Source organism: Aedes albopictus, chromosome 1 (genome assembly GCF_035046485.1).
Source record: "Aedes albopictus strain Foshan chromosome 1, AalbF5, whole genome shotgun sequence".
Lineage (NCBI taxonomy): Eukaryota > Metazoa > Arthropoda > Insecta > Diptera > Culicidae > Aedes > Aedes albopictus.
Genome location: NC_085136.1, coordinates 261,154,523 through 261,174,952, shown reverse-complemented (window position 1 = coordinate 261,174,952; position 20,430 = coordinate 261,154,523). Strand labels below are relative to the sequence as shown.

The 20,430-nt window shown below is 39.7% G+C and overlaps 1 protein-coding gene and 1 long non-coding RNA gene across 6 annotated transcripts in view; both read left to right on the top strand.

Annotated features, from left to right (window-relative positions):
• The window catches only part of LOC109415607 (diacylglycerol kinase theta), a 171,780-nt gene that overhangs the window by 132,325 nt on the left and 19,025 nt on the right, over positions 1 to 20,430 (top strand). For all 5 annotated transcript variants that reach the window (XM_062846707.1, XM_062846708.1, XM_062846710.1 and 2 more), the window contains 3 exons: positions 14,436 to 14,727; positions 14,796 to 14,952; positions 15,029 to 15,136. In XM_062846707.1, coding sequence (XP_062702691.1) covers positions 14,436 to 14,727; positions 14,796 to 14,952; positions 15,029 to 15,136 — 557 coding nt within the window. The remainder of the gene's footprint in view (positions 1 to 14,435; positions 14,728 to 14,795; positions 14,953 to 15,028; positions 15,137 to 20,430) is intronic.
• On the top strand, positions 480 to 5,749 carry LOC134285610 (uncharacterized). Its single transcript, XR_009996503.1, has 2 exons — positions 480 to 3,405; positions 3,992 to 5,749. It is a non-coding gene; the product is annotated as an uncharacterized LOC134285610 (long non-coding RNA).

The window sequence follows — 20,430 nt, the reverse complement described above, 5'->3', positions numbered from 1 at the left end:
TAATTTTCCACTGTTGAAGGAAATTGATTGGAAAAGTCGGAAAACTATTAACTAGACTTCGTAAAATTCCCAAAAACAATATTTTAGGATGGGAATTTTATATCCTATATTCTGTAATATTTTCAAGATGAGGTGTATTTTCATTCCTGATCAATTTTGTGGAAATAGCTTTTCTCTGTGACTTATGCTTTCTTCAATTCTAAGCGTTGGTATTGAGGGAAGTGAAAAAACGGGATTTTAAAGTGAATGTTCAACGCTCCTAAGCAGTAGGGTCTGGGACCATTTGGGCAGGAGCACCTATTTTGGGCACTTGCTGCAATAACTCAGTCAATTTTGAACCGATTGACTTGATTTTCGAAACACGATCAGATCCGCACAGTATCTAGCCATGTACAAAAATTCAAGTCAATTGGTTTAAAATTGACTGAGTTATAGCACCAAGTGCTCAAAATAGGTGCTCCTGCCCAAATGGTCCCAGACCCTATAAGTGTTTTTTAACTGAATTATATTTCTTGTCATGCATGACCCAAGTAAGCAGCTTCATTTTTCAGTTATTTTGGAACTTGAAAGTTCACATAAGGAAGTCGGATAGCCTTTTAGGCAGCTTCTGATAGAACTTATTCAAAAATAGAAAATCATTTCAGATTCATCACAATTGTTTTTTTTACTGGTATTGTGGCGATACTTACATACCTGAACTCTATACCATACACTTGTAAACACACGAAATTTGAACTGCATGCTCCTGCGTTGTGGCCTGTTGCCGTACCGCAGCGCTGCTATAGTTACCTGCTAAAGCTATGTTAACTTTACTAATTTACAAGTGTACAATGTACAAGCATAGGGCTCTCACACAGCAGCTTCTGGTTCGATTCCGATTCGTGATATATACTTTGTTTTATTTTGAACTTAATATTGATTGATTTGGTATTTTTTTTCTATAACACTTTTTATTAGGTTTTTTTTACTAAAATTACACTGAAGTCTTTCATAGACCATCAAGCTACTGAAATGACCTTCTCGGAACTTCAAAGTGCAGACAAAGTTCCGATTAGCATCTTAAGCAGCTTTCAAGCTTAAGGTAGTACCTTCGGAACCTCATTTGAACTTCGTGGTAGTTGAAAGTGTGTTTTGTCATGGGAAACGGAACTTAAGGTTACTTGGGGCATTCCCAATTGAACAAGCCCAGGTAACAATTTGATGCTGTATAAACATTTCTATAACTATTTTAAAGCAGCCTTCATTTTTAAAAAGCTGATCACAAGATTTACACTCCTTTATTCAGCTTCTAAACATCTAATTTTGATGATTTAATTCAACCTTTAGCTGAGTTGAGGTTCATTAACAGGAATATTTAAAGCTTAATATACGCTTAATCAGTAATCAATCAAATTTATTTATATTTACTATTTGCGACTTTCTACTTCCAGAAGAGATGTTAAGGATGTTTAGGGTCCTTGAACCCAATAAGCCAATTTTGGGTAAATACAACTTTATTCAAATTTGAGTTAAATGAGGGGGTTTGGGTTTACCTACTTTTGAGTATATTTTTAGCTGGAGGTAAAGACAATTTACCTAGTGAGTTTATTCAAATTTTAGCTTATTAGACCAAACTATAAGTTCGCCGGTTCCGTATATGTATTGCTGAGGTTGAACAAGTCATACTTCAGACCAGTATTCATCCGCATTGTGCTCAGCCACTGACACCATTAACCAGCTTTTTTTTATCTGTATTAACGAGATTTTTAGCCCTAGGCTAGTTCATCTCGCGACCCACGCTTTACTTCCTTTCCGAAGGAAGAACTCACATTTAGTGAGTTTGTCGGGAGTGGGATTCGATTCCAGATCCTCGGCGTGATAGTCACGTGCTTTAACCATCACACCGGGTCCGCTTCACAGCTAAAGTTCAACTAATACTCTTACTGTTCAGCATTGATTGTTACTTGGGATAGCCTTCTGCAGCTCATAGTCATTGTGGTACAGTGGTTTTTCGATATAATCACGGTAAAAAAAATTACCGCGAATTTAACGAAACCGTGAATTTGACGAAATGAGAAATAACTGTAAATTTAATATTAAAATCGACAAAATACAAAAATTTTTAATCATAATTTACAATTTTTAACAGTTTTGGTAATGTGCCAGTGAATGTATTGCTCGGGCGCTGTCTGTCCGTACACTACGTAGACTCATTTTGGGTCATCTCGATCCCCCTCCCTCCTCATAGGCTTTTGTCCTTACTAGATTAGCAGTAGCATTTGTTTCAATGAACGAAACAATGGAAACTGAATCAGACATCATGAACACTTGAGGTGAAGAAATAGCAAATGGAAATGTTGTCAAATGTATTGTGGCATTTCTTATAAAATTGATTCGTCAAAAGATTCAGTTACAGAAGTGATTTCTACCCAGCGTCACATGGTTCGATGGGCTTGTTTGGCCAAATATTTGTCACGTCTAATGGGACCTTTACTTATAACATCTTTTATGATCAATCACTTTAACAGGCAATGTTTGACCTGTAATGTTATACATCGGTAACTACAATGAATAGCGTTTCGGCAATTTGAAATGGCATTGGCTTAAAAGATTGAATAGGCTTAAGGTGCTCGTACATTCTTTGCCCAGACGCCAAATATTTGACCACTTTTGACAGACACATTTTGGCCAGTTGTTTGGATCTGTATGTCCGTATTCGTTTTTCGATAGTGACAAATATTTTTGTTTACCCAGTACACGTTGGTTAAAATTTAACTGTCAAAAGTGGTTAAATATTTGCCATTGGTCAAATAGTGAAATGTTAGCTTTAGGCACTTCAGGAACAAAAACGTGTTAGGTAGTTTTTTATCCCTTTCGTGACGAACCAACACAATTATGCTGTTGAGCAACAACATTTTTGCGTAATTTTTTCAACTGTTAAGTATTTGATTTACCTGATGTAAATTGTTTTATATATCCCTTTCGTGACGGAGCGCAAAAAAGTGAAATTTCCATACAAATTGCTCAACTTTACCTCTCCAGAACTCTAAGATTTCCCAACAAAACAACAATTGTTATCCCTCATTTGAAAGAAGCACTCCTAATCTATTCATTTCTAGCTTTGAGTACTCAGATAAAGTGAAAATAACAAAAATACGACAGACAAAACTTTTTCATGTTTTACGGGTTTCGTCCCCTTTTTGTTCAACTTGTTGTGGTAAATCCCACATACAACATAAACAAAAATTCCTTTGTACACATACAAGTATTTTTTTTTTCGTTCGGGTGAGCCACTGCGACCAGTATGTAGATCTTTTGTGGCATTACCCGTAGCCTTAGTATTTAGTGCATGTCGTACTACTCCATTGTCATTGAGAGGCAATGAAGCATCGATTTCTGTACAGTTCCTGTTTTGTTATCCCAGAGGTTGAAAATGCTTTGATATCCATGTGCACAACAGAACACGTGTTCGATGAACAAGTTGAGATTTGAAATTATGAAAAGAAATCCACGTACTCCGGTGAGACTCGAACTCACGACTCCCAATTCGCTAGACGGGCGCTTCTATTCCTTCAAGCTACGGAGTCACTTGACTATCTCCGTCGCCAGCAGGCCTAGAACTGAACTCGATTCCACAATCGCACATGGTTATCTTCTTTTCACAATCCAAACCCCCTTCGGATGGGATTAGATGAACATCTAACACATTGTCTGTTGTGCACATGTATGTCAAAGCGAGAGAGGAAGTTATTTTTAATTGTCGAGAGCTTCGGGCACTGCCTCCCAATCACTTATTGGTATGGCAATTAGTGTGCAGTCGGACTCTCGACGGGTCGGTCCTCGGCCGACCGAATACGGTAAGGGTGACCGTAGCACCTTACAAATGTCAATTTCTTGATTTTGCTTTGGCTGACCAAGCCATGTGGGAAATTACACTGTTGAAAATGCAACAGTGTAATTTCCCACATGGCTTGGTCAGCCAAAGCAAAATCAAGAAATTGACATCCCAGAGGTGCAAGAAATCGATTGCGATGAAAAGGTACCGTTATCATAGAGATCTCAGCCACTCAGTGTAGCCTCGAGTGGGCAAAGTCCGATTCTTTAACTCAGTAAGGCAGAATAAATGCAATTTTAGAAACTGTCACCAGTAACAAGGACTTTGTACCATGAATCCTTATTACCAAAACACATTACCCCAACTTGACAAACCGGATGTCACTAGGGTTCGGTTTGGTAGATCTTGAACCGTAACGCAACACATAAAGGCGATCTACCTACGTTACGGGCTCCGTTAAAGATCGAGCATATTTTAAACCCCCTCAACCATTCATCCATCAGCACGGGTCGCCTGACACCTTGGATTGGGGTTCCCTTTTTAGTGGACTTTTACCCCCGGAACAGGTGATCCGCAGTGTTATTCTTAGCCAATTGAGACAACCGCTACCGACACTACACAGCTACAGGGCATGGCCAAAATGTTTGGGATAGGCAACTTTTTTTTCTCTCACAAAAAAGTTCAACATGCTATAACTTTTCATAGAATGCATCAAAAAATCTCAAATTTTGACTGTTTGACAACCTACTATATGTGCATCATTGGTACAAATTTGGGCTCAATTGATTAATCTTTCGCAAAGTTAGAACCGTTCGGGTAAAACACTATTTTTTAGACAACTCATTTTTGAGCTGTCATATCTCGGAAACCAGTGAACCGAATCGAATGAAATTTTGAACGTACACTAACAATATACAAATGCTTCACAAACTATTAAAACATAGATAATTTTTGAACGTTGAAAAAAGTTATCATGGGTTGACACTTTTTGGATTTTTCTCGAAAAAAATGTAATTTTTTTACGTCAATGTCAATAAATTTTAGTGTTGATGTCCAAAGATTGTGCACTTCTATTCTCACGTTATCTTTAATCAGATATATTAGAGTCAATTTAGATTAAAGGAAGAACACATGTAGTAATTTTTGTGTGATATTGTAAAATTAACTTATTTTCCTACATATGGATAAAAATTTCAACCCGGCATAACTTAATTCGCCGTGAGAAAATATTACATTTTATAACGTTGTATTAAGTATCAATATTAGGCCTGTCCAGCTTTTCAAAAATGTTCTCTGATTCTCAAGTCCAGCCCCATATTTTGATTGGCATCCTAAAAGAAGTAACTGGTCAAAATTTCAGCCAAATCCATTGAAATTAAGAGGTGCATCAAATCAATTTTGTGTTTTTCGACTATTTTTGAACTTCAAAAAATCATAACTACTCTAAAACATGTCAAAACTTAATTCTTTCGGCAGAAATTGAAAGCTATACTTGTCTGCTACAACTTCTCCGAACAACGTGTGCCAATAAAATTGAAGGAAACATGTGTAATTATCACATTTGTAATCAGAAAAACGTTAAAAAGTTGATTTTTTGATAGATTTTGTTCTGGAATACCCTAATATACGTAATAAGTTGGATTTTTCAAAACGGCATCATATTCTCCAATGTTTTTTGGTTATTTGCTTCTTTGGCACCAATGCTGTAGGAGTTGAGCAAAAATTACTAAAATTCGTGAAAGCCAAATGTGGCCTAAAAACTAGCTTTTCGGGTGCAATCACGCTTTGGCGCGCAAAAAGTGGCATCGCGTCAGCACTGATATGATAGCCAACACCTGTCATCGCGCTTGTTTGTTATCAACGGTGGTAGGGGGTAGCCAAGGCAAACTACTAGGAAGCAAAGCTACTACGTTCAGTACAATTTCGCGCCACAACGTGATTGCCTCCAAAAAGCTAGTTTTTAGGCCACATTTGACTTTCACGAATTTTAGTAATTTTTGCTCAATTCCTACAGCATTGGTGTCAAAGAAGCAAATAACCAAAAAACATTGGAGAATATGATGCCGTTTTGAAAAATCCAACTTATTAAGTATATTAGGGTGTTCCAGAACGAAATCTATCAAAAAATCAACTTTTTAAGGTTTTTCTGATTACAAATGTGATAATTACACATGTTTCCTTCAATTGTATTGGCACACGTTGTTCGGAGAAGTTGTAGCAGACAAGTATAGCTTTCAATTTCTGCCGAAAGAATTAAGTTTTGACATGTTTTAGAGTAGTTATGATTTTTTGAAGTTCAAAAATAGTCGAAAAACACAAAATTGATTTGATGCACCTCTTAATTTCAATGGATTTGGCTGAAATTTTGACCAGTTACTTCTTTTAGGATGCCAATCAAAATATGGGGGTGGACTTGAGAATCAGAGAACATTTTTGAAAAGCTGGACAGGCCTAATCAATATATTGTTGATAAACGTTAAAAAATTCAATCAATTCGGTTCACTGGTTTCCAAGATATGACTGCTCAAAAATGAGTTGTCTAAAAAATAATGTTTTACCCGAACGGTTCTAACTTCGCGAAAAACTATTCAATCAAGCCCAAATTTGTACCAATGGTGCACATATAACAGGTTGATAAACAGTCAACATTTGTGATTTTTTGATGCACTCTATGAAAAGTTATAGCATGTTGAACTTTTTTGTGAGAGAAAAAAAAGTTGCCTATCCCAAACATTTTGGCCATCCCCTGTATCTAGGCTGATCGGGAAAAGAAGTTAACATTGATGGTTAACTTCTAAACGAGCCCGTTTAGCCACCACATACAAGTATAAGTAATAGATCAATTACAAAAACAGTTTACATCACATAAAACAAAGACTAAACAGATGAAAAAAAAAATATGCAAACCGGTTGTTGCACAACAGCACAATTGTGCTGGTTCGTCACGAAAGGGATATTGAACCATTACATGTACTTGCATGTGTGCAAACAAACTTTTGTTTATCTTGTGTGTGAGATTTGCCACAACAAGTTGAACAAAAAGTGAGCAAAAATTGTAAAACATGAAAAAGTTCTGGAGAGCCAAAATTGAGCAATTTGTATGGAAATTTCAATTTTTTGCTCTCCGTCCCGAAAGGGTTATAAATATTTGGCGGGTTTCGAAGGTAATACGAGATTTGTTAGTTATGTTATTTATGTATGACACAAAAGAACATTAACTGAATTAATATTGATTATGAAATAGCCATGCTAATTGAAACAAACCGCTGTTTTCCTTGTTCAAAAAGGGTTAATGACTTGTATGAAAAATACTAACATAAAATGCTTAAAACTGTCAACGAAATATTTTGCATGGGCCGTTTGTTTAGGGAAATGTTAGTCGACCAATTTATTCATTGACTTCTTGAAAGAATAAGTGTCATGCTTGGCACTAGTAGGATATTATGACCCAGACAGACACGCTGAACGTGCATTACGCCGTCGTGTTGCGAAAAACCTAACATCTTAGGAGGGTTAATGGCTAGCAGTTTTGTCCTATTAATTGAGGTGCAGCTCAAAACTGAGACGTGATGGAGCAAATCTGAGCCTGGATTCAGGAATACATTAGTTTATCTTTGAGACAGACCAATGGTTATTTTTTGTTTCGCTGTGTTATTGCTCAAGTCAGTTCGTGTTAAGTATCCAGAACAATTCGAAGGGATGCTACATCAGCCGGACTTAGTGCTACACCCTCGGGCAAACCAAGCTCCTCGTCCCCTTTACGTGAATGTGATACTGCGTACCGTCTACCCCCGTTGGTTTGAACGACACCTCATGCAAACCAACGGGGTTCATTTTTTAATTTGAACTTCTAGTAACCCTGTGCGCATCGAAAAACACACTGATGATAACCTTTTTTGCTGCTTTGTTTTGATTCTGCGTTCCGTTTCACCCCGTTTCATGAGCAGTATGACGTTTGAACCATTTTTACATAGTTTGCACGATGTTCAGATTAGAGAGGGTCAAATTAAAAAGACTAGATTGAGTTTAAATAAAGGCGAAAGTAACATGATCGAGTTCTCTTCATCGACTCTCTCTTCTGCAAATTAAAGTGACAAGATGCAAATTCAATCGAACTTTTTTACTCTTAGACGCTAGATTGCATCGCAACCTAGCGATTTATGACCTAAAAGTGCAACCATAGTTGCATCTTGTCACTTTAATTTGAAGAAGAGAGAGTCGATGAAGAGAACTCGCTCATGTTACTTTCGCCCTTATTTAAACTCAATCTAGAAGTGTTCAGATTAGATGCGGTCAAACCAACGAGGGTAGACGGTAGTTAGTTCACGCAAAAGTACATATACACCTGATCAGTGCTGAAAAATTCATTTCGTCATATCCAAATTCAATCGCCTACAGCTCATTTTAGAAGCTGAACCTGAGAATGTGGTATATGAAAAACTTGTGCGGCTAGACCAGTTCTGCAAGAAAGTCACGGAAAAACCGCTATTTTTCGAATATTTACGGTAAATGTCACGGGCTACCTTTGAAAAATGCCAAATGATATTCACCGTGAATATCATTGGCATTTTTCGAAGGTAGTCCGTGACATTTACCTCAAATTTTCGAAAAATAATGTTTTTTCCGTGACTTTCTTGCAGAACTGGTCTAGCCGCACAAGTTTTTCATATACCACATTCTCTGGTTCAGCTTCTAAAATGAGCTGTAGGTGATTGAATTTAGATATGACGAAATGAAATTTTCAGCACTGCACCTGATAGGGTAAAAGCCCCCTTCTTCGGCCTAGTACCTATATTCATCTCATTTTGTCTCAAGGACTAGAGATGTGCGCCGTCGAGATTTATTACTTCACGCCGCCGGATGTTTTGATTTTCTAGCACGCCGCCAGCTTAAAACTCATCACGCCGCCGAACTTAGAATTTCCCCAATAATCTTCAGAAAATAATCGATTTAAGCTTAAACGCTCCCAAAATGAATGCATGCAAATATTTCGTTCAATGATCCTGTTGAGATTTTAGTTACTTTTAAGTCACTTATATATCATCATATAAAAATCCTAGCAAATATCATATTCTTCACACAAGGTGTATAAAGCATGCAATGACAGCATGCAAGCTTTTCCCCGCGTGACGTCATAACGACGTTCGTTTATAATTGAGGGGGTTAGAAGCAAAGGGGTGTAAGTGACAAAAACCCACTTTCGAGTAAATGAGGTTTAAAATTTTTCGTCAATTTATCATTACATACATACAAAATGTGAGGAATTTCAAAATCAACCCAATTTTCTCCGATGTATTCTAAGTTTTTTTCAATCATCGTAAAAATAATCTTAAAAATGTTCCTGAAAGCTTGAAATCTGAAGAATTCAGGTCCTAATAATTCAATTCATGCCATAACTTAAGATTTATTTATATGGATTTTTTTTATTTATTATGGAACGTTTAATTGTCTGCCGCACTATATACGAGTGCGCAATTACAAGTTACTACACTAAAACCTCAATTTATGCACATGGCTGGGGGTGCATAAATTAAAAAAGGCATAAAATGAGGGAAATTTGTGCATAAAAAAAACTCCTCCATAACGCTTCCGTAACACCTCTGAATCCCGCCAAAAATGCTCTGAAACTTTCTGAAATGCCTCCAAAATCCCTCTAAAATCCCCTCGGACCCAATGTAACGCATCTGAACCCCCAAAAACGCCTGCCTAACGCCTCCGAATCCATTTAAGACCCACTTGCACCCGTTTAACGCACGTGAGATCCTCGGAAACCCCCGAAAACGTACCAGTAACGCCCCCAAACCCCGTCGAAAATCCTCTGAAACTCTCTGCAATGCTTTCGAAAACTCCCTCAGACCCCCGAAAACCCCCCGGAGATCATCTGGTACCTCGCGGAAACCCCTGGGAACTCCCTGAAACTCCCCTGTGACTTCCATTTGCTCATCCTTATAAACACCCTTTAGCCGCCGTTGCAATAGTTACCGTCATTATTAAATATTCTTATGCACAATATTGGTTCTGAGTAGCTTTCCCTTAATTTATGCAGGTCATAAAAAAGGTGCATAAATTAAAAAGTGCATAAAAATAACATGCATAAATTGAGGTTTTAGTGTATTTACATTCTCATATGCAAAGTATAGTTTGTTAAAATGTTTCGCTATATGAGATTTAAAAGAAAATATTGAATTCTCATATTTAACGCCGCCGCCGCCGACGACCAAAAATGATGTTTTAGCCGCGGCGCACATCTCTGCCGCAGCACCAAAGCAAGCATCACAGCGGTGCCAGACATCAAGAAACAAGTAGTTAATTGAATGAGATTTGGTCACTACAAATACGATGTTTTTTCAATCAGAATATGGTCGTTTCTTGGCTTAACATCTTGGTAATCGAACTTCTACGCAAATCGATCAATAATTTCATTTTCCAACGCCATTTCTTTCAAAATATTTGGTTTGGTTTTCATCTAAATATGCTGCTACCGCTCAAGCTTTACGAACTATCATCCAGTTCGGCAGCACTGATTTGCCAATCAGCTGTGAATGTATGCGAGTGCAAAACGTGGGGAGCGAGCATAGACGATTCGTCGCGCCGCACATTGTTGTGACTTCTCCTTTGCGAGAGAGGAAAACAATCACAATGAAACTGTCACCTGCTAGGGAAAGGGAGTGCGTTAGTGGGTGAGTGCAGAATGCTCTACGATGAGAAAATGTGAGAGTGGTTGTGGATTTGCTGTAAATACTGTTGAGATGAAAAAGGGGCCACCCGGTGGACCGCGATGAGATGAAAATTTTACGGTGTGCTGAAGATAGGTGCGAGTGGCTCGCGATTTGTGATCGCAATTAAATCAAATATTGAAGATAAATCCCACTCTAGTGCATCGTAAGATCAACAGTGGAAGTGAGCACGTGTGTTAAAGGTTTGTATCATTAAGTTTGAAGCGTATACATTGCGCTGTGAGTGATTTTTCATGTTGCACATCCTTAATGAGACTAAGATAGGCACAAATACCCTACTAGGTATCCAGAACCATGCGCCTCCATTGCCCGACTAGTGCATAAAGACTTGTAGCGCGCAAGGCGACGAACCCCGTGAAGAACGGTAATAAATATGTAGCGATAAAAAGAAAATTAAAGTGCACCTTGGCTACACCTATTTCTAGGCAACCAATTACTCGTTTTCCCTTCCACCGCAATTGGGATACACAGCAGATGACTCCGGACATCTGCTAGAGCCATTTTAGAGTTTGAAACTTCATATAATAGCCGCCATACTGAGTATTGGTTCGCCATCATGGATTATTTGATCATCTTATTCCTATGGACCAAAGTTACGCTCTGTCCTTCTCAACCAGCTGCGATTCGGCCATGTTTTTGAAGTCATCATCTGTTTCAGGTCAAACATTTGATATAGGCGTAGTTCACGAGTGATATTTTTTCTTTAATAAAAAAGTTCTGTGCATTCCCAATTGCGGCCTAATTTGAACACGTTTTTATTTATTGTAACATATTTCAGCTAAGAGAATTACATTTTTTCATAATTCTCCAAGTAATTTCGAAAATTTTCTTTTTTGTAGTGGAAAATATTACGCGCTTTTCAAGTGTTGGTCCAGAAAAGCTTACTGTTCACAAACTTTTTGCTGTCAAAATGGGGTTCAACGCACAATGGGGGTCAGAGATGTTGGCTCGCTTTTTTACTGTGGGGTAGTATTCGGATGACAAGTGGCTGGTCCTTCTCAATGATGAGCAAATGTCCGATTTTCGTAGGCCGACTACGATCCAAGTCAGCATATACTCTGTTGAGTAACCGTATCTTTCCTTTTTCCAATGTTGCCAATTTTTACCTCACGAGTGCTTATCACAACTTATCAATTGTAAGTATTATAATCGCTTGCGAAATCATTCAAATCATTACTTTGTTGCAGCATTAGCCTTGCTACCCAGAATCAGTGCAAATTGAGAAAATTTATAGTGTACGTACTGACGCTATACCAATAAAAGTTGTCAGTCGACGATGTTTCGCGATAAGCTCATCAACGAGGGGCGGATCACTTCCAAAACAACTGAATCGAAAATGCGTTTTAATAAAAATGTGTTACAAAATGCTTTTAAAAATGTAATGCGTTGAAAAAATGCGCAAAAATATTCAATGCGTTGAAAAATGCATCACGAGTTTTTGCCGTTTTTGGAGTTTTACTACTCAATTTGTTAAAAAAAAAATCGCAGTCCAAGACGGGCTTGGTGGTCTAGTGGCTACCGCTTCTGATTCGTATGCAGAAGGTCATGGGTTCAATCCCTGGCCCGTCCCTTTCATCCTACTTTGTATCTTTCTATCCACTTTTTCTCTCTCTTCTCTACATATACAACTCATGTATATTCATATGTTCGTAGCCATCGCTAGAACCAGAAACGAATTGCAAAACTTCGTTTCCCTTCCTTCCAACTTCCGTGAACGTGACAAGAAAAGTAAAAAAGTTGAGATCCATAAATCTTAGAATTGGATTTCAGTTTATCAGTCGGAATATTAAACCAGAAAAAAAAACCACAGAGAAGAACAGTTTTAATTATTTTGCAAATTTGTAGTAAAAGAATTAATCTCATAAATGATTCTGTATTTATGATTTTGATTAAAGGTGATTAACCGAAGTAACGACAACCTTTCAGCTGGTCTGGAGTTTTTTATTATGAAATATAATTTTTTTTAAATCCGTAGAAAAAGGGAGATGATGTGACCTACAATTGTAACATTCTTTCACCTTGGCACTAAGGTTGATGAACTCCTAAAAATAAGTACTTTGGGTTTGAGAGTGTAGATCTAAAATTGAACAATACGAGCGAGGAGAACATTTCCGAAGTAGCCGCAAGAGCGGATACTACAGGATTGAACAGGGTTCGTTGTGTATTGAGATACCATAAGCTCGGTTCTGAGGATACCTGTGAGGTTCTTAAATCCGTAGGATTTAAGGCTAGATGGGGGGTACCACACGGTCCAATATCAAGACGCTGCCTGTCATTATTGTGCTGATATTGACCGGCTTACAGTGATAGTAACGTAACATCAGTAGTCAACTTACATCAGTTATGAATGAGCAGCTCAGGTTTGACCTCTGGATATTATCCTCATTCCAAACATACACACCCATTGCATAACTTTCGAGCCTAAAACGCCATAAAACAGCCGTCATCTTGAATTTTTATCCACCATGTTGGTTTTGTGGTACGCTACTTTTCATTTTCAGATCACCATATTAGCAAACAATGTGGTAACATTTCCGTTCGATTTAGTCAATGGAAATTTGTGTAAAAGTGAGTGCCTTTTTTGTTACAAAGACATACAGACATCAACTCAACTCGTCGAACTGAGTTGTTTGGTACATATGTGACTCGATTATACTAGTTTACAGCATTTTTGAACTCGGTAAGCTAATGATCGTTTTTGGTGTAGAATCATGCCCTGAGTTCGAAAACAAAAAGGAAAAAAAATACAGTAGAGCGGAAATTTTTTCGACTTTCCATACAAGGCTGATGATTTGAAATCGATTTTTGTTCTATTTTTAAGTAAAATCGCTCACTTCATACATCTCATTCTCCGTAATCAATGCTCCGATTGAGCTGATTTTTTTTACTGTAACTCGCCTACATATAATATATCAAATGAACGTCGAGAAAGAATTTTTAAATTTTTTTTCTTATTGAAAAAATACATTTCTTCACATATTTTTGGAAATTTTGCTAAAATTTAAGGAGATCGTCCCTAAAACTCGCCAATATCTTGAAATTCATCAATCTGACACAAAACCTGCTTTCAGATAATCGAATGGTATTATGTTCAGCTTTTAATTTATGAAAAAAGATTTAGAATTGGTTGAACAAAACGCAAGATATTTGAATTTTCCTATTTTAAAAAGTTGTAAAACTGTTTATTGAGCTAAAACTCAAAAACTGTTCTACTTAAATTTTTTGAAGCACTGTTTCGAAATCAGCGCTAAATTGTGCTTCAAAAATTGTGGTCGTTGACAGAAGTTCACGACTTTCGTTTTATTTTGTAAACTAGTGTTATCCGAGCTTTCTATCGAAAATTGGTTTTTAGTTAACAAGCTTTCACTATACACTTTGGTGTACGAAAAAGACAAAAATAATACACGATTCTCAAAAGTATGCGTAACCTATGATTAGAGAAAACTCCGACTCCGAATCTCGGATGTTTTGTTATGTCATTGTCACAATATTCGAATGGTGCCAGGATTTAGAAAATCACTTTTATTCCGAGGATTCCTACAAAAAAACATGAATTTTCCTAAGAACTTATGTTCAAAAATCTGCCCATGACCAAATTTTCATTTATTTCGGAGACCCTTCTACCCAAACCATTTCAACAAACAAAAACCCTCGTTGTACAAATTTTCCGAGATTTTTTTACAGTATCGAAGACCTGCTCAGATTCCGAATGACCGATATATTTGCCTTGCTTGGATGCCTTGTTGTTGTACTCCTGTTAAAGATTCCAATAAAATAAAATAAAAACCTATGCCAAACCAAACATCCTACGCGCCCAAGTACCCCATGTACCAATCGTTTCCCTCCCATTTCACGCGGTAACCTACACACTCACACACGCACAGTCGTCGGTGCCACGCAGAGCGAAGACAACTCGCAGATCTTCGTGATGAACAACTACTTCGGCATCGGCATCGACGCCGACCTGTGTCTGGATTTCCACAACGCCCGCGAGGAGAACCCACTCAAGTTCAACTCCCGGCTGCACAACAAGGGCGTCTACGTCAAGATGGGCCTACGGAAGATGGTGGGGCGGAAGATGGTCAAGGAGCTGCACAAGGAAATCCGGCTGGAGGTCGACGGCAAGGTGGTGGACCTGCCGCCCGTCGAGGGTATCATCATTCTAAACATCCTGAGGTGAGCGCACTGGGTGGGGGTGAGCTAACCTTACTAAACTTACTTTTCCTCCTTTTATCACCAATTAGTTGGGGTTCGGGTGCCAATCCGTGGGGACCAGAGAAGGAGGACCAGTTCAGTAAACCGAATCACTGGGACGGAATGCTGGAGGTCGTGGGAGTGACCGGTGTAGTCCACCTCGGTCAGATTCAGTCCGGCTTGCGGTCGGCCATGCGAATAGCCCAGGTAAGTTCTTAAACCAATATCAATTTTTACATGTCCTTTTCTTTAATTATTACTAACACATTTATTCGATTTTTAGGGAGGTCACATAAAGATTCACCTACATTCAGACATACCGGTGCAGGTCGACGGGGAACCGTGGGTGCAGAGCCCCGGCGACGTAGTGGTGCTAAAGTCAGCTCTCAAGGTCAGTATCGGATTAAATCAATTTCTTCCTCCCACATACATATATATTTATGATACTTCTTTTTCGAAACACCAGTTAGCCATTTCTCTCGCTACTTATCTCGAATTGACAAACCCTTTACTCTGAATTGAATTTTGCATGTGTTGCTTCCGTTACCAATTACAAAACCCTACATATGCAAGTGACCTCACTTCCTCTGTCGTTCTCTTGTTAACATTCTCATATAATTACTCTTCTACACACATATAATCCTAACTAGATAGAAGCTTTCGTAGTTCGAGTTACACATTCTGGCAAAAAAAAAGCGATACCAATAGCACATATAGATAATGATCTCTTTAAAATCTTTCGAAAAACACGACCTGAGTCATACACGAACACTCACAAAACGGAAAGATTCCCACCAGATGGAATGCCCAATATCTGAAAACTTGCATTTTATACCTAGCGATCCATTCAGAACTTAAATTCATCGACAAATCGTGCACATGAAGGGATTCTAGCATATGCACATTTACATCTTATGGTCGTGTAAATTTCCGTGTGTATTTTAGTAAATCAGAGAAATTGGGCTTCGAATCTGTAGGGAACATCCCATTTGCACCAGGGAAATTACGAGCAACTTGCATGCTGCAGCTTTGGAACAAAGCTATTTTGCCCTGTTTTCCCCCAGAGAAAAACACACACAACTAAATGAGTTATGTTTGCACAGCGCGATTGTTGCATCACCCTCACAACCCCTCCTGTCAGCTTATCACTCAGTGATTAGTAAACTACATGCAGCAATATTTATAAAAGCCTTTTTATCGAAGCGACAGAAAACTTGTTTGTAGTTACCTAGGTGTTTAGGAACCAAATTCAGCTTTCGGCAGAAAGGCAACTATCATCGTAGGGAAGTGGGACTCTTATTCAGCTATTCAGTGGGAAGTGGACTCGGAATTGTTTAAAAATAATACTATTGTGTTAGAGATGATCAATAATTATGTTTTCTATATACTTTTCACAAATAATAATACTTATTTATTTGATACTATTGATGGGCTACAATTTGTAGCCTCACTGGTCTCGGTCCTGGGCCAATCGTTTCCAGTCGCCCTGAACGCTTACAGTCCTTAGATCCTCAACTGCAAAAAGCCAACGAGTGCGCGGCCTACCACGAAATCTACGACCCCTTCCAGGGTTTCTGCTGAATATAATTTTAGCTAGTCGATTATCCGGCATACAATCCAGTTATCATCCAGTTTACCGCCGAGTATTGTTTGCAGCACTTTACTTACGCAGACGCCAAGGGCTCTTCCATCTACTTCTCTCAACGTCCACACTTCTCATAGACGTATAAAGTGACCAAAAGAATCAGAGTCTTGTACAACGCGAGTTTTGTCTTAGTTTGCAACCTACGAGACTTCAGCTGGTTTTGCAGATCGAAAAAGTCCCGATTCGCAGCCGCTATCCATCTTCTCACCAAGCACGTAACATCATTATCACGCGTCAATATAGTACCAAAAAAAACAAACTCGTCCACAACATCAAACTTTTCACCATCTAGCACCACTTCGTCATCACTACTACGGACGGACCAACGTTGACCATCAGCAATCATGTACTTGGTATTTGTGGTGTTAATCGTAAGTCCAATCTTCGCAGGCTCCCTCTTAAAATCTATGGACGTCTCTTCCACCATTGTGTGCTACGTTGAACAGTATAAGCTCGAAAAGCATCGCCTTGCTTCAGTCTTTCTAAGGTTATGAACGATGACGAAATTTCATCTTATGTCTGTCGCTCTTCCATTCCTACCAATCAATAATTCCACGAAATGCCCAATCCTCCCTGGCAGCCACCATTGTTTTGTCTGTCAGTATATTTCCATCGTAGTCCATGACGGGAGAAGGCGCTATTTTGTCTCCGCGCGCCATCGATAGTTTCGTAAAACCTCCGCATATTGTTCTGTTTCATACTCTGTTGCGCTGTGATTATTGAACATGCTCTCTCTAGTACTCTCTTTTCTTTTTGCGGCGAATTAGTTTTTTCGGCTTCTCTTGCTTCCCTATATCCCTATTAGTGTGGGTCTTCGGAATCGTTTTCTCAGATCAAAGCTTTTTTGGTTCCGTTTCGGGTCCTGAGTATCTGTGCAAAATTTGAGCACGATCGGTTGCGTCTACACTTTGCGCATTGCAATTGAAATTTGTATGGGATTTTGTATGGGAAAACATACTTTTTTGCATTTTTGCCATAAGTTGAAAAAGTTTGTCTGAAACTTTTTAATCAATACTGTAAAGTGTTAGCCTAGGATGTTCTGAAAAACTTTGTTGAAGACCGCAAAGAGATCCGATGCTTGTGAACATAGTTATAACCAACGAACCGCATGCATGTGTTTATGTTTTAACATGTAAAGGAATAACAATAGCAACAAAATCATGCTGTTTCGCCAAGCAATGCCAACGCTATAACATTTTTCAAAAGCATCAGATCACTTCGCGGTCTTCGACAAAGTTTTTCAGGACACCCTAGGCTTTGTTTTCACTTTATCGGTTACATGGTTTCATACAAATTCGAGCTTGTTATGAGAGAAATGCAAAAAAGTGTGTTTTCCCATGTAAAACCCCATACAAACTTCAAACACGATGCGCAAAACGTAAACACAACCGATCGTGCCCAAATTTTGCACACTTATTTGGGTCCTGAAATGTGATCAAAAAAGCTTTGATCTGATGGGATACCATTGAATTTTTCATTTTTCCATATAAACGATGACCCACTCTAATCCCTATATGCCTAGAACTGTGCTTCAACGAGGCCTTTCTCCCGGTATACTTGCGAATATACTTGCGTGCCTCGTAGCCGTGCGGTTAGGGTCACCAAGCTTTTTTTATTCCTGCTCGGGTCTGTCACTGCGACCAGTTCCCTGCTCTTCCGGGTCCCCGAAATCAGCTTCAGACTTCTGGCAGCATTCTCCTCGTTCGTTATCCTCTGGCACTCTTCGTTGAACCACCCGTTCTTAGATCGTCTTTGAGCAGCGCCTATCACCTCTCGAGCGGCCATATTTATCGCCAGACTCCCATAGAGTGTTGCGATTACCGCTCTCGTTGATCTCACTTTTCCGTTCGTGTAGCTTCTGGTGATAGTCAGCTACATACCTACCGTGTGTTGAAAAATGCTGGATGTTGAAACGCATCGCTCGCCGGTTCCTAGAGGTAGAGTTCAACACGATTGATAACGGAACTCAAATCTTATTAACTAGGAGATAGTGATAGTGAAGTTCTAACACCAATAACGTCCGAAAAGTGTCGGCAATCTACCAGTACATGGTCGATTTGATTGCAAACTTCCCCGTTTGGATGTCTGCATGTATACATACTTACTTTCAGTCCTGGGCACTCACGGTGGGCGATTGCCCGCTATCGCATTGACCTGTGGCCAGGCAAAATTTCTGTCAACTTGTTTTATTTCGTTGTTGAAGCTGCGCCGCCATGAGCCTCTGGAGCTGCTTCTGCTGCGATGTCCTGCTGGGTTCCAATCTAACGCTTGCTTGCAGATTTCGTGTTCGTCCCTGCTGAGAGTGTGACCGATCCAGCTTCACTTTCGCTACCGAATTTCTGTCGCTATCCGCTTTTGATGACTTCGACGCTGGAGCTCCACGTTGGAGCCACCATGCACGAATTATATACCGCATGCATCTATTGATGAAGACCTGCAGCCGTTGAGTGATCTACACTGATACACACCAAGTTTCACTGGCGTACATCAGCACAGATTTCACGATCGAGTTGAAAATTCGGATTTTGGTGTGTCGAGTAATCTGGTTATTTTTCCATACATTTTCCAAACTCGCAAAAGCAGCCCTCGCCTTCTCGATCCGTGCACCTTGGTGTCGATCTTGGTGCCACCATCGGCCGTCATTTGACTACAAAGATATTATTGGAAGCTTTCAACATTCTCCAATGCTTGCTCAGCTATCGTAAAGCTGGAAGGGTTGACCGTGTTTACATTCAACAATTTGGTCTCGTTGACGTTGACGGTAATTCCTGCCGCCGAGGAGCGATTTTTGATAAGATCATCGAGCTTGCTCTGCATATCAGAGCGCTGTTGAGCTTAGATAGCAACGTCATCAGCCAATTCGAAGTCATTTAGGTGCTCCATGGTAATGGGCTGTCATAGCAACAGTAGCGGAGATAGTATACATCCTTGCCTCACTCCAGCTATGACCTGGATGGGGTTGGACAAGGCACCGCTGTGTAGTACTCTGCACGAAAATGCCCTGTACTGTGCTTCAACGAGGCCGATGATTTTCTCAGGGACACCCTGTCTCCAGGTATGCTTGCGAATATACTTGCGTGCAAAGTAGCACATGCCTCGTAGCCGTGCGGTTAGGGTCACCAAGTTTCTAATCACATCATGCTATGGGGTGAGGGTTCGATTTCCGCTCCGGGCGATTGAACTTTTCGTGAGAATAGTTTCTTTCCGTATTCATTGGTGAATGCTCCGCGTGTCCCTTCTCTTGTGTTAAATTTCGTTCAGTCTGTACAGCCTCTGGCTGAAGACGGCATCCGCGTCTTTAATGTAGGTGCTACTAATGACCATCCTCTTGACAGCAACAAAATTGACTAATCTCAGACCGTTGTCGTTAGTGACGGAGTGAAGGCTGTCCAACCGACGACGAATTTTAACGTCGTGTTTTAAGGCATTCGTAAAACTAATCCTTCACGTCATTGGTTTTGTTGATCGGCGCATAAACATTAATCAGGATGTAGTTATAGAATTTGCTTTCTACAATTCACGAGCGAAACAGGTCACTCATCCAGATTTATTTGAGGTCCCCACGTTTAAGCTACCGGGTTTCCAGTTATAGCCATTCATTTTCATTTATTTAGTTAACATCAAATTCATGATAATACTGAATCAACAATTTGCCGCCATAATACTCGATTTGCAGCTGCAGCTCTCCAACGTCGGTCACGCCCAACACTCGCCAGATCACGCTCTACCTGGTCCGCCCATCGTGCTCTCTGCGCTCCACGCCTTCTTGTACCAACCGGATGGTTAGCAAACACCAACTTTGCAGGGTTATTGTCCGGCATTCTTGCAACATGCCCTGCCCATCGTATCCTTCCGGCTTTGGCCACTTTCTGGATACTGGGTTCGCCGTAAAGTGCAGCTAGCTCGTGGTTCATCCTTCTCCGCCACACACCGTTCTCCTGCACGCCGCCGAAGATCGTCCTTAGCACCCGTCGCTCGAAAACTCCGAGTGCTTGCTGGTCCTCCTCGAGCATCGTCCAAGTCTCGTGTCCGTAGAGAAC